The sequence below is a fragment of the Chiroxiphia lanceolata genome, chromosome 1 (genome assembly GCF_009829145.1).
Source record: "Chiroxiphia lanceolata isolate bChiLan1 chromosome 1, bChiLan1.pri, whole genome shotgun sequence".
Taxonomy (NCBI): Eukaryota; Metazoa; Chordata; class Aves; order Passeriformes; family Pipridae; genus Chiroxiphia; species Chiroxiphia lanceolata.
Window position 1 is genome coordinate 12,198,496 of NC_045637.1, and position 15,206 is coordinate 12,213,701.

Genomic DNA, 15,206 nt, shown 5'->3' on the forward strand with positions numbered 1-15,206 from the left:
ACATAGAAGCAGTTGAATCAGCAGTCCTTGATAAAATCTCTACCTTGTGCTGCAGAGAGTGTTAAGCAAGGTAGGGAGGAATCACCTCGGTTCCTACAGGTAGGGGTGACCCTGGCCAAAATGGCAGTGAGATTTAGGGTTTAGTGGGCAGACTTGGGTGTTGGGGGTGCAGTTGGCCTCGGTACAGTTGTTGTGCCTGCCACCAGCCTGCTTCTGTTTTTCCATCTATTAGAAGAGTAGTAACATTGACTCCTTTGTTAAAGTGTATGTGTATATGTATATACATGCATACATGCCTTTTTTTTTTTTTTTTTTTTTTTTTTTAAATATCAGCTTTTGTATCTGGTACCTTTAGTGTCCCTGCACTAGAGGTTGAATATTTTGTTCTGGGATTTTAATTCTCCCAGGATTTGCAGATCATCTAAAAATGAGGACAACTACAGTGTGTTCCACTTCATCAGAAAGAGCTAGCAATGTGACCCTTCCTTGGGCAAAGTTTTAGCGCTCTCTCCCTCTGCCTGACTCTCATGCTGGAGAGGGATCACAGGATATTCTCTGCCTTACCATTTCTGGATGCTTGTTTTTGAACACAGATGTTTCGAGAAACCTGTCATCTCTGTTTTCCATTCCTGAGAGTGGATGAGTCTGAAGTGAAAAACACTCTAATTTTGTACTGTGTTCTCAGTTGTTATTTCTGTAAAGGCTTTGTTTATTTGGAAAAGATTTTGGTATGTGAATGTGCTCACACCCTAAAATGTTATATTAAGCCAAATGTATAGGCACTACAAAATGTGAGTTCTAAGCTGCTTTGATTAATAGTAGCTGTCCTCTAAAAGCTGGTAGTCTAATGTCTTCAACCGTAGCCTTTTCTGTGAAAAACATTCATTTTGACACTGAGTATGTTGATAATAGAGACTGTGTGTGTTTTTTAGAATACAAAAAAGCCCGCCAAGAGATAAAAAAGAAATCATCTGACACACTGAAGCTACAGAAGAAAGCAAAGAAAGGTAACTTGCTCCATACTATACTGTTAAAAAAACTTCTAGGCTGTGCTCATTGACAAAGACTGAACAGCAGTAGGACTTTCTGTTATAATAATTCGGTCCCCTCTAGTGTATTCCTGATAACCTACTTGAACACCAGGATAGAATTACTATGTGTCATTTAAATCATACTCTGAAGCTGCCATCTAATGTTCTCACGCAAAAGCCTTGAAACTGTTTGTACAAAGTCAATCATGTTTTAAAATAGAACCCTTACTGCTAACTTACTGCTAACTGTAAAATTTTCTAGAATCTTTTGGAATAATATAAAAAAAGCCATTAAGTAAATGTTCTCTAACTATTAACATTTCTCACTGTTCTCCCTTTCTACCACCTTTCTTCTTTTTTCTTTTTATTTTGACAGTCTGTGATGTCCTAAACCTTACGTTATTCCTCAAAATGTGAGAAGGTGGCACGGGTTGTTATCAAGGGGTGGGCACTTGGCAGCCATAGAAAACTAAACATGAGTAAGAAAAGAAAGGGAGTTCTCCCCAAAGGCAGTTTGTCTTTTTTAGTACCTGAATCTTGTGCTCCTGTTGCTCTCCCACCTCCATCTTGTCCCAGGAGTTTCATCGTCATTTTAATGGAAACAAGCATCACTGGTAGCTACAACACTGCCATCACTAAGGCTTCTACTTGGCCAAGTGCAAACCCCACCAGGCTTTGGAACAATGATAGGGAGCTTGTACAGAAGCAGACTTCCTGGTTCCCTTTTCCACAGTGGGTCGGAAGCAGCAGGGTTGGAGATGTGCTTTGAGCAGCTCTCAGCCTGCAGGTTGGAACTTGTCCTTCCCCTCCTGCCTAAAATCAGTGAACCCACGGATAAGCAAAATAAATACTAGGGTGGGGAGTTTCTTGAAATTTTGAAATTGTGTAAGTGTTACCCAGAACAGGTGAGCTGTCTCTGACTGTCCTTCCTAATAGGTGAGTCAGTTAATTACACTGGTAGAAAGCCACATGACTGGAAAACTGCTCTTGAATTTTAGCTGATGTTAGATGAGAGATGAGGAAAGGAGAGGTGGAGGCCAGCAAGAGGGAGCTTAGCTCATTAGGCTTTGTATGTCTGTCTGTCAAAAGTTTAGTGTTTAAAATCAGAATGGTGATCATTAGAGGAACATGACTTTTTGAGATAAGATTTTGATTTTGGGTGATGTGTAAACATGTTTCTCATTTTCTGTGATGAATTGTCAGACTTCAGACCAACATCAGTAGAGAGTGTGTAATATTTCCTCGGTTTTTCTTGCTGTCTCTCCCTCCTTTTCTAGTCTCATATCTTCTTGTCCATGTGTGTTACAAACAACCCATCAATGCATGGTAGGTGAGCACTGAGAAAAATACTGAAGCATAGAATGGTTTGGGTGGTTGTCTGGGATCTGTGAAGAAGGAGCCATTTTTTGACCCTGTTTCTATGGAATGACAGCTGTCTGGCTCCAACTCCCCTCTGGGTATTGAATAAATCCATCTGCAATGTTGAAGGAGCCATAATTTTCTGTAAAGTGTGAAGCAGAGAGAAAAGAACTTAAAAGCTGCTGGAAAAAAACCGAACCCACTGTTCTCATACTGCAGATGCCACCTGCATCTGTCAGCAGTGGTTAAAGCAAGCAGACATAGTCCTTGGGTTTCTGGGTTCATATCTTCCTCCCCAAATGTGAGCCAAGTCTTGTGATGAGGGTTAGCAAACTGGTGTCTTGTCCTCCTTCAGGATTAAGCATCTTTGAGTGGGGAGTGGAACAGGCCTCATTTTGCCATCATTGTTGCAGCAGCCATGATGTGATTGAAGTTTTCTTGTTTCTTTCATAGTTTTTTTTAAATGTCAATTCCTTACTTAATTTTGCTATTTTGACATACTTTTGGAGCTGTACTGAAGGTGCTGTGTTTCTGTGCTGTCCCCCATGGAATTGCTCTCCCACACTTGGTGTTTAGGTCCAGAGCACAAACCCAATAGGAGTCAGGTGGGATTAAAGCTGGTCACAGAGGGACGTGTATGGGGAAGGTGGAAGAGCTGAAGACTCACAGGTAGCCAGTACAGGGGAAAGTAGGAGCTGCAGTATTTTTGAGGAGCTGAGCACTGTTCTCATGGCCCCTGAGTAGGAGAGATGCAGGGAGGCCTTGAGGCTGGCATGGATGAGAGTATGAATGCCCAAAGCTGTTGGCCCTGTGGGTTCCCAGCACGAGTGGGCAGGAGGTCCAAGGAGGTTCTCCCTGCCTTCTTGCAAGTTATCTACAGCGCTTAAATACAGAGGAAAAAAAAACACAGCAGATTTTTTCCCCCTCTTTGTTGTTTTGATCCCTACCTTGAGGAAATAAAGTGTTGGTCTGAATGCAATGTCAGATGTTGTCATGAAAGTGTTTTTTGTATGTATCCATCTTGACAGATCTGTTCAATGTCCTATGTGATGAAGTATGTTGCTTTTGCTATTATTGAGGGATAAAAATAATCAAGAAGGGGTTTATTTATTCATAACACAAGTGCAGAAGTGATTCTGCTTTAGGTCATAAATGAGGTTTGAACTGTGGACAGGGAGCTATGGGTGAAACTCTCCTGACAGGCATGTGGCTGAGTGCATGAATGTCTTACTGTGTCTTCAACTCTCGTTTCCCTGTTGCTCAGATTTACTTTTTTTGTTCTGTTCTTCCTCAAGCAGGACCTGTCCTTTTGATTTTTCTGTAAAATTACTGACTCACCTATGGGAACTCTAAAACAACCAATTCCTTCCCTTCCTAGCACTTGTAAGAATATCTTTGAATTAACCTTACGATCATCTGTGGGCAAGTGAGATGTTTGCTGAATTCCGGATTTGCTTCAATACTGTGCATGCTACTAAAAAAGGTCCTTCAAGCTTATTCTGCTGTGACTGGATGAGAAAGTGGTTTTCTTTTGCTTTGGGCAGCTTCAGATGTAGGAACTCAAATATAACCCTCTACTTTCCTCATTTGCATCACAGCAGGGGTGTCCTCTCACCCTGTCGCGTTGAGCTGCGGAGGCTCTCTCTCGTAGGTGATGGCTGCAGCATGCACAGCAGCTCCTTGTCTGCATCCCAAGGACATTTAGGAGAGAGGGCCCTGGGCTGCGTGGCTTGTTGTGGCAGGAACACTGCAGGTTGGACACCTTACTGAGGGGCCGAATACATGGGGGGGTCTGCCTGTGCCCTGGCTTGTGTGTGGTCTGTTTGTTCTGGTTCCATGCGGCCAAGTTGAAAGTTCAGGCTGGGCACTTAATATCATTTATTAAACATTATGTTTTCTGAGTAAGTGTGTTAATTGCAGTAAAGGTGTTTCCAAAGCTTGAAGAGATGGAGAAAACACCAGGCTTTCCAAACAGAACAAAAGGATGTTCGGGGTCCTTTTGAGGAGTTTGCTAGAGTATATCTAGTAAAGCGACATGTCTATGTGTAAATTAAGGTCTTGCATTTCAAAAGACCTCATAGAGATAATTTACATTCTATTTGTTGTCTTTGACTATTAAAAAAAAAAGGTCCATATGAAGCTAAATCTGTATGGTCTAAATAGGATTCTGGTGTACCAACCAGATGCATGCAGTCCCTGAGGATGTCATGGTGATCTTCAAGGTACCTCCTTTTCCTTAGGGCCTTTGTTCCCATGGGGAACAGGCCTGTAGGGCTTCTTGCCTCAGCATCTCAGTGTTGAAACTTAGCTCTTGTCTGAACAGATAAAACTGTGTAGTGCATGGAACTGCATACATCTTCTAAATTGCTCTTTGTTTTCAGACAAACATTGGCCATCAGAAGTCAGCCCAGCTAACCTGAGTCAGCAGAATAATTATGCATACATTTAAAATAAATTCTATGTTTAGGTTTCTGCTGAGTCAGGGCCTCATAAGTGGATCCATAGCTACTAGAAGCTGTTGATGCTGTATTGAATTCAGAAGAGAGATAGCAGCTGTGGCTCTGCATGTAACCATTTGGGAAGGTTAACAAAATGCATGATTCTTAGCTTAACTAAAAAGGATCAAATTAAAATATATCTCAATGTATATGTAAAATCTGGAGTGCATGTTGGCTTTATCTTCTCTATTTCAGCTTGGCTATTAATGATTAATTGGACAGGTTTCCCTTCTGCCTATAACATGACTGGTAGGTTTCATTTTCAGGTTCTTCATGTGACACTGTGTGTGAGCTTTGAGGAAAATATTTCAATCCAAGCGGATACGAGAAGAGTTATATGTAACACTCGCAATATTATAACACATGTTAATATATAAACTGAATTTTATCTCTATGCCATTTGTAGAACTTTCTGCAGAATTGCCTTAACATTCAGTACAACATTTCTTCTTGTGTCCCATCACCATTGGGTATCCAAACTGACAGCCTCTCCTTTTGAGCATGCAGCAGTCTTGGAAAGTGTTTTGTGATTCTAATGAAATTGAGAGAGCAGAACGTGATTATTAATTTGCTGTAATACTGCTAAAAGGGCTTTTTCTTCCTTCTCCTCATTAGCAAAGATGACCTGTTTGTGTTTTAGGGCCTTCGCAGCTGCTTTGGGTTACACTCTGATCTTTGTAATATTGCTATACTCCTCTCAAGGATGGTTGTGGAAACCCTGTGACTCTTAACTGCAAAACATAAAGCTCTTCAACACCATTATAACTGAAGGATGTCTCAGTTCTTGAAGCAAATGCTGACCTTCTCATTCAAGTGCTTTGCACTCTTTTTGTACTTGGCACTTACCCCATCTGGAGTGACAGACTGGGGAGGGGGAACCCCTGGCCAGACCCTTCCTCTGCAGGAGATAACCTCGTTCCTCTAAATTGATCAAGTGTGGCATGATGAGGGAAGTGAGAGCCAAGACTCACTGTGGAGTCAATATGATGCAGCTCAGGAGGGAAGCTAATGAGCAAATTATCCTTGTCTATTGCAGGGAAAATGTCCTGTGTGAATGAGGCCGTGGTGCCTGCAGGGCTTTTTGGTGTTTTGTTGTTGGGGTTTTTTTCCCTACAAGCTTGTAATGTAAGCTCTACTTCACAAAAATGCAGTGAAGACACATCGCTAAATCAGTGACTGAAGACATTTCTTTGATTTACTTTCATTCCTTGAGTTTTGAATGCCTCTTGATAGTTCCCCTCTTTTTGACAGCAAGCCAGGTTTATTGCAAAACTTCATATAATAAAAAGTTTTTTAATTAAAATACACATATCATAGTTAATCTTTTTGATGTTCATCCACATTGCATCAGCAATTAGCTTTTAATTTAATTAACAATCTGTTAATGTAATTGCAGTAGAGAACATCAAAAAGCACTGTGGTTACTCACGCAGCACCTGCCCAGAGTTCTGCAAGTTGAATTCCCTCTTCCCTGTGAGGGTGATGAGCTTTTTGCCACTTCATCAGCCTGACTAGAGTCTGACGTTTATCTGTGTTGTGCACTTTCTCTGAAGCACAGGTTAATGTGTTCTCACCGAGGAGTCTAAACTGGTTTAAATCTCTTAAAGTAAAACTGTATATGGTAAATAACCAGAAGTTTAACTTACAACAGCTCACCAGGAAACAAAGCTAATGCATTTGTCTTTATCAGCAATGGAAGAAGTCAGAATAGCCTAGTCCAAACTGCTCACTCTTTTTTCTTGGCGCTGATGATAATGTCTAAATTCTAGGAATGCTGTAATACCAGTTTGACTTTTTTTATTTTCCTTTCTGTGTCAATTTTGTGTCCTGCAATTTCTCACCATGCGCACCTGCCTGACAGCTGAGGCTCTGGGTAAGTCTGTGCCATGCTGTGACCCTGGTGGCTGGTTCATTGTAGCCCTTGCTGTGGCCTCTTTATGGTGTCTGGTCTCCACTAACTGCCTAGACTTTAATTTCTAATGAAACTAAAATTTGCCTAATCTTAATGAACAAAGCATCTTTTGATTTATTTTCTTTTGGCATCTAATTGGAACACTGGTAAAAGAAGAAAATCACTATTGTAGATAAACCTCTGGTTTATTTTAGAAAGGGATTAACATGGACAGATAAATCATGTCACAGTTGGGAGAGAAGTTAAATGGAATAGACACGTCATCAAGGTGATGTTTAAATAATTGAGTATCTTATTGTTAATATGACTTTTAAAGTCTAGAGCTTAAAGTCCTTAGTGTTGGTCTTTGTAACCTGTGATCCAAATTCCCCTTTTTTTCTGAAAATCGCATGCATCTTTCTTACCTGATGGATAAGAAATCACTATATTTACTTCATGCTGGGGAATGGGTTGGAAGTCAGCATCACGATTGTCTCCTCTCCTGTTGCCTGATCACACCTCAAGTATGTTTGAATTGGGGTTCTGTTTCAGTTGTATTGCAAATTTAAAGTAGCTGCCTTGAGATCTCCTTGTGAATGAAGTGCCGTGATTCTGAACTTGAGAGAAGTAATCATACCTGCACTTGCAAGCGTAGTGATGTAGCTGTTCCCTTTGAAGAACCCTGAATTGATTAGATTGGCCTCTGGATTGCTTGGATTGATTAGATGGCTTCTCAACCAAGTTGCCTCATTTGGGCTCCTGGAGCTGCTGCTTGTCTCCTTTTTTTGAATTACACATTGTGGTTTTCCTGGTTTGTAATTCAATCTTGAAGCTTCATTTAGTAACTTGGAATTTTTCTGTTAAAGGAAGCCTTTGCACTTTTGAACGTTAGCAGCTGATTCAGATCTCCAGTAGCCAACAGAAAGATTCGGATTTGGTTTCTGAAGGAGTCTGAAATTAATCCCAGCTATGTGGTTTTCCACCTTTCTATAAATGGCGGCAGAATTCTTCCATTCTCAGCCCAGATCCGTATTAGTTGATTTGTTGTCTTTACTGTGCAAACTTAGAGGGGTTGTTCATCCTGGCAGCTGGAGCAGGTGTACTCTTGTAAAGAAGGTGGTTTGGGAATGAATGACTTGGAGCCTGCTTTGATTTGTACAAGTAGAGGTGTGCTCAGCATTATCTTATACAGTGTAAATTCTGCCACTCTGTAAAGTGTCCAATATTGAATATTCAAGTTCTGTGCAGACACTTAAAAAAGTGCAAGGAAGCAATCTTTGAGTGAGAATATGGAAAATAATAGTTTCACCAATATTTGCTGCATTACTTTGTCAATAACAGCATTAACTTTAGCAGTCTGACTTGCACTGAGAGCATTTAAAGATCATTGTTCTGCTTTGGTGTTGCTGAGAGCTTTGCTAGTTTAAGTTATCTTATAAAATAGACATGAAATTGGGTTGAAAATGAGATTTGGCTTTTTCTTTCTCCCTAATACTTTCCCTTTACTGAAGTTCCTTTTAAATGGTGGCTATTTCAGAAATTGCATGAGGCTTTCAGCCGGGATTCACACAAAGCACTGTAAAATGGAACTTTTAATGCATGTTGGTCCTTTAAAGCTCTTGCATGTCATGGTGATGATGTGGAGCACCTGCTCTGAAGGTAACATATTAAAACTGTCCTTGAAGTAGCAGCAGATTTATGTTACTTTTAATGAGAAGCAGTTCAACTCCCTGCACTGGATTAGCTGTTACTAGCCTGTGGTCCAGCCCCAAGTCCCCAGGCTATTGGAGAATTCAGTCCACTACTTCTGGTCTTGCATTTCTGCTCCTCTCTGCATTGCCAGAGCTCCATTTTGAGAAAGGCTGGATTTGAATTCCTCCTCAGTTTTCAGGTTGTTGACTTGTTCTTCTGAGTGCAGCTGGACATGCTCTGCAGAACCATCCCTACACCTTGTTCACATCTGGCTGGTTGCAGACCAGGGACCTGTGACTACATTTGATGTTTTTGGCCATTACTGTTGCAGATTGATGTGGTAGGTCACTCAAGCCTGCCTGCAGCTGGGGCAGGAATGTCCTTCCAGGTACACTTTTACAGCTGCTCCATGATGAGTTCTGGAACTATCTGATGTCATTACTGTGGTTGTGTTGGTTTGGAAATGTTTCCGAATGCATAACCTAAAGGCCAGAGAATGTGGGCTGGAAAAAATAATCGCTTGCTGATGTTCCTTATGAAAATGTGCCTCATGTCCATAGTAAAAATATTGCAATCAGTTGTCGGAGATGCCACGGACAGGTGGCCTTCCTCTCATAATTCAAAGGGGAAAAGAACTTCATTGCTCTCCTATGGTCAGTATTCCCTTCTGAGATAAGTAGCAGTTTCAAAGCAGTGGAGACCCAAAGGTGGGGGAGGAGCAGAGGTGATGAGCAGTTGGTCCTCATACCTTCTGTGTCCTCTGGGTATAGGAGTGCTGTCAAGGGGATTGGCTCTGCTCTGCTTAGCTAAGGAAACTGGTTTAACTGGGCAGAGATCTCATCACTCAAATTTATGAGCTCTCTGAGTGCCATGGGAGGCAGCTGACAATTCAGGGAATGTGAAAAGCTATGCTTGCTTTCAAAAGACTTGTTAGATTGATGTCTGCTTTGTGGAGCTTTCAAAGGATGTTGATAAAGCTTTCCTGCTCCTAAAAGATGAGTTGCAAGGAGTCATTGGGAGAGAGCTGTGTTCATGCCATGTAAACATCTGACTTCAGAGCCTCATCTAAATGATTCTCCTAAGCTTGTTTCCTGCTCTGAATTATACCCCAGGCAGCTTCTGTGTTTTCACTGACTACCCAAGTGCCTCAGAGCATTAAAGCGGGTCTGCGGAAGTAGCAGTGAGGAGGTGGTGTGTCTGTTAATGTACTGACTCACTGAAAGAAAGGAAATTTCGTAGAGGTACAGAGGATGTTGGAGAGGGGTGCAGTTTTACATGTGCCCTTGCTGAGGGGTTAAAATACCATCTTGAATGTTATCCTGATAACTTTATTGAATTTAGTGAGTTACACAGGTGGAAATTGAGTTTATTTTTGCCCCAGGTTTTGGGTGCTCTTGTTCTGGTTGAAGACATGGTGCTCTGTGAGGTCCACATAAATTACCAGAATTCACTGTAATTGAACCCACTTTATCAATGGAGTCCGGTTACTTTCTAAGTGTGTGTGTTCTCAGTGCACAAGTGAATGCATTTAACAAGGATTTACTGTGTTACGTGCATGATCATATGGTGGAGCAGCTTAACATTTACAGCAGTTCTCCAGAGCTGAACTAATGAGTGTGTGATTTAGTTTGCAACTAATATATTTTGCATTTGGTACATCCATGGTAATGTCTAGGTTTGAACAACAGGAGATTGTTTCACCTGTTATAATTTCCAGGCAACACTCAAAAGGAGTCTGAGCAATGATGCAAGTCTCTTCCATAAGGAATTTGAAATAACAACTCCAGAGAAGTATAAAATGTTTAACTGCTGCATCTAATGGCAAAGGAGAGTATGGGGAGGGACTTGAAACATACAGAATGGTCTTAAAGCAGGAAGGCCCAGTATGTCTCCTGAGAGTGACAGACAAGAAGGCACAGGACCTTCAGGATGTTACCCAAAGCTCTCTTATAACTTTTTTCTGGGAGATGCTAATTTTGAGAGAGAAAGCAGGTGACTACACCTTCAGAGTCTGTTACTCTTAAAGTTATTTACTTCCAAAACAGTTTCATGACCATATTACAGCAGCCAGCCTGATCTGCAGGATCAGGCAGTGGGTGTTCTGTTGGCGGTCTAGTACCCAGGTGGCCTTGGCAGTGGCCATGTCCATGTTGCACTCCATGTGATTCTTCCAGGATCCATCACACAGCTCTCTGCATGTGGGGTCTGTGCAGTTTTATCTGGACTATGTCTAACTCTGTACAGAGGAGATTTGGATATATCCAGCCTGTAATGCCACTAAGCCAGCGTGATTCCCTTTGTTTCCATTGCTGCTCTCTTTTCCTGCAGCTCTGGCTGTGCATCAGTGCAGGGGAGCTGATGGCTTTGCCTGGAAAAGGAGTATTAAGGAAATACATATGATAATAAGGCAAAGGTTTTCTTTTGTAACCTTGACATTAAGTCATCTGCATTGTGTACTGCACAAGTCAAGAGACTTTCTTCTTCCTCTTGCTCATAGCTTTAAATTCTCCATGCAGAAGGGTTATTGTCCATAAAAATTGATTTTGGGTAGCTGCTTGTAACTCACTCACCATTTTTTCAATGTTATCTCCCTGGTATTTAGCAACAGTGGTATGGATATGTACCTGGATCCTGGGAGATTTGCAACAAATTTATACAACTAAAGTTCTTCAAAATACTTAGGAGTGTAAGCTGCATGAAAATATCTTGCAACTGAAATGTTATTGGTTCAGTAATAGTATGTCTAGGCAGCAGCTCTTCATTCCTAGAGGAATATTTTTTGACATGATGCAGAGTAAGCAGTTGGTGCAGAATAAGATATTTACCTGTCACAGAAGGTTTTGGTATTATGGGTTGACTGTAATTAACACAGTGAAGCTTTTTGTTTGCAAAACGTTGGAATTTTATTATTTCCATTGCCAGATATTGGACATTAATACATACGTTAATAACCCATGTTGATAGGTTTGGTTTTGTTTGAACCCTGGAATGAAGAAAACTTGCAGCAGTTGCTTGTGCAGAGTACTTGAGTCAAGTGGTCCAATGATCAGTAACATGTCATAATAGTATCTTATGTAGGAGATTGATTCATTCATTTAGTGGCTCCACAAGGTTGTCATTAGGACCTTGTTAAGCACAAAAATAGGAAGAGGAGTTTACCTGGGATTAGTGATTGATACTCTCCCTGTTAGTAAGATGTTGGTTTTCAGCGAGGACGATATGAACAGTTACTACAGTAATGCTTTGAGAAAGTCCTTCTTTCAAATGCTGTCTTTGGCTTGTTGAAACCTTTTAAATTGAGCTGTATTTCTATTCTGTGCAAAAGGGGAAAAAATAAATGCTTTGAAATGCTTGACTTAATTGGGGGGGGGAACCTTACTAACTTGAATTAAGATAAAATGCTGGTTGAGACATTAATTGCAAAAGCACAATCTGGCAACAGTGCTGGCTGAAAATAAGGTCGTTTATGGAGATCCACAGTTTTGACAAAATGTACTCTTGATTGTTTCCTGCATACAGGACGGGGTGACATTCAGCCCCAGTTGGATAGTGCTTTACAAGATGTCAATGATAAGTACCTGCTGCTTGAAGAAACTGAGAAGCAAGCTGTCAGAAAGGCTCTGATCGAGGAGCGCGGACGATTCTGTGCTTTCATCTCGATGCTGCGCCCTGTGATAGTAAGAGCTCTTCGTTTTGAGTCAGTACAATTCACAGATTAGATAAGTGGCCAAAAACCTCTCAAAAGAGTATCTTCTTATGTCTTGGGAATTAATTTCTACAGCAAAAATTAAGCTTCATCTCTGTCGAGCAAGTGGTGAGAATTTGGGCCTTTCTTGTAGGCGCTTGTAGTAATTCAGTGATAGAAGACACTGAATACTTTCAGGATGACTGATGGGTAAACAGTGGGCACAAAGACTAAAGTCAGTTTGTGTTCCCTATGAATTTCAACCTGAGACATTGCAAATGCAGTTTTTTCCACTGCTTTTCTTCTTAACATCACATTTTAATATAAATCTTCCTCACTCCTACTCCAGTGCTAGGACTGATAAATGTTTCAAGACCTCCCCTGTTTATATAATGACATTATCTGACAGATTGCAGGCTGCTTCCTTGCAGTTTTTTGATAGCTCTTTTCCTGCTACATGACAGGTTTTCACTTCATTGAAAAGGTTTCAGTATATTTTCATCATCTCAGGTTGTCTGAAGCCCGACAAGGAATCATTTGTGGCTTTGTGCAAGCACGATGCATTTCTGAAGGGTCACCAGCGTACTGGGAATATGTTCTCAGTGCTTGTTTACAAAGAGCACCACTCTCAACAGAAAACTGTAGTTAGAGAAATAGGAAGATGATGGCTGAGCAGGAGGAGGCGAATTCCAGACTCTGGAGGACCTGGAGGAAATGGTAGTATAGTTTACAGTCCAGGAATCATCTGAGTTAGTTGTTGATGTAATTTGAGCCAGAAGGAATCATAGATATATTAGTGCTCTGTACCTGTATAGTGCCTTTATCTCTAAGTTTCAAAAACTAGCAAAGAGTACGAGTTTAACCCCTGTTTACATTCAGGGTTAAAATCTTTAGGGCACATTAGTGCCTATACCTAGAAGAGTTAAAATTTGTCAAATGCAGCAAAACTGACACTCTTTTTCTGAACACGTCACAAAAAGAAGGCTGAGACTTATTTATCTTGCTGATGAGAGAAAGATTTGTGGGCCTCAGAACTTACAGCAATCTTAAAGTAGTTACAGAACTCTAATATTTTCAGGCTTCTTTCATAAGAAGTTACTGCTTAATGGGCAAAGAAAAGGTGGCTTCACTGGGCATCCTTGTAGTCATCAGCAAAAAGAAAAAGGTGGTGTGTTGAGTTACGGGTCTAATTTTTAAAACCAAGGCTGTGATTAGCCATGCTCTTTTGTCTTTTCAGGAAGAAGAAATATCAATGCTAGGAGAAATAACCCATTTACAAACCATATCAGATGACCTGAAAAGTCTTACCATGGATCCACACAAATTACCATCCTCAAGTGAACAGGTCAGCTCTTGTTGCCTGGAAAATATTTTCATTTGTAGCTTGCACCAGTTTTCCTTTTGTGTTATGAGGGATATTGAGTACTGGTGTTTAGTGGCTTAATGTTATGTTTTGTAGATGCTTCTCTGCAGCAAGGTCATTTTTAACATAAGCAATTCAAAAAAATGATCTTGAAGTACCAGCTTAGTGCCCCTGAAGTATTTGGTACACTTGGAAGTATATGAAGATGCCAGATTTCTGCTGAGAGTGTATGAGGAATGAGTGTCATCTCCTCACCCTACATTTGAACATCCCTGTCTTTATGTAGTTGCAAGATTGCTGGGATTGGATAGCTTGGTGGAGTCTAACATTTGAGCATTTTTCCATGCGGTCCTTAAAATGCATAGAAAAATGTGTATCATTAAGTAAATCCAAATAGGATGTTTTTCTCCAGCCTTGCTGTGTGTTAACTCAGTTTTCTTGTCATACCATTGACTTAGAAGTGTAAAGCTCTGTTGTGGTTGAGTACTGGATCTTCAGCTAATTTTTTAAAATGCAACAGTTCTTCAACTCTAAGGCCATAATAGTTTTTTAAAAAGTAAAAAAAAACCCCAAACAAAACAGCTTCCAGAATGCATGAAATAAATCTCCAGTTTACTTTTTAAGATTTTTCCATTCAAATGTGACTTTCCTTCTGTAATAGCAGCCCTAGTGTTGAAGTATGTTAGTTCCTGGAAAGCCAAGGATGAAGCTGACTCTCCTGTGTTATAGACACAGTGTAATTCTGGAAGGGGACTGAGGCTGAGTCAATTGGCACTGCAAGTTTGTAGTGGTGACGAATGACAAGATGTTTTCTGTTTATAGGGGTAAAATTTTTCCACATCCTTGATGCTATTGATTATCTTTCATCAGGTAATTTTAGATTTGAAAGGTTCTGATTACAGCTGGTCTTACCAGACTCCTCCATCCTCTCCCAGTACTACCATGTCCAGAAAATCTAGTGTTTGCAGGTAAGTCGATTGGTAATATTTAGTTTTAACCTCTTTGGGGGCAACAGGAGGCAAGTTCAAACTGTGATATGGATTTGTATACATTCTTAAATCTTAAATAACAAGTATTACTGAAATCAGTCCCTTGTGGTCGTTACTCGTTTAAGTGTGTGCTGGGAATATTAAAAAGGATGGGCATGACTGAACAACTTTTGAACTCAAGACAACTTGAAGATGTTTTTGGTTCAGTTCTCTTGAATCCATTTTGGATCAAAGAGCAGACTGTACTGATCTAAACTCTGAGATTGTTCATTCATAATTTCCTTTTCTGTTTTTCATGTGATGACTTTTTAGATTATTCTAAGTAGCTGTTACTAATCAGTAAGTTAAACTGTTTGAAAAGGGAAAACATCCTTGGCAATTGCCCTATGAGTCTGGTAGATGGAAATGCTTTTTTGATACAAGTTTTTTTGACTGTTTAATGCTGTCTAATGCTGTCCTGAAATATGTTGAAACACTGGATTCTGTCTATGCTTTCTCTGTAAAAACTGTTTTTTCTCATAAAACAGTTTATTAGCATGTTGCCCCCATACCTGGTGTCCACATTTACTCTTTCCTTTTACTGAAAAGGAAGATATCCTGTTGTGTATTCTGCTCAACACCTCTCTAGCTGCTGTCAAATGATTACCTTTCAGTTTGCTTTATGAATAATGTATTACAGGTTCTCTGTGTATGAGCAA

General features: G+C 40.4%; 1 protein-coding gene across 19 annotated transcripts in view; it reads left to right on the forward strand.

Moving 5' to 3' along the window:
* MTSS1 (MTSS I-BAR domain containing 1) overlaps positions 1 to 15,206 on the forward strand; it is a 125,984-nt gene that overhangs the window by 94,051 nt on the left and 16,727 nt on the right. For 9 of the 19 annotated variants that reach the window (XM_032703806.1, XM_032703890.1, XM_032703539.1 and 6 more), the window contains 5 exons: positions 933 to 1,007; positions 6,750 to 6,761; positions 11,991 to 12,148; positions 13,394 to 13,501; positions 14,390 to 14,487. In XM_032703806.1, the coding sequence (XP_032559697.1) occupies positions 933 to 1,007; positions 6,750 to 6,761; positions 11,991 to 12,148; positions 13,394 to 13,501; positions 14,390 to 14,487 (451 nt within the window). The remainder of the gene's footprint in view (positions 1 to 932; positions 1,008 to 6,749; positions 6,762 to 11,990; positions 12,149 to 13,393; positions 13,502 to 14,389; positions 14,488 to 15,206) is intronic. The other 10 variants (XM_032703376.1, XM_032704060.1, XM_032703626.1 and 7 more) reach the window with 2 other exon arrangements.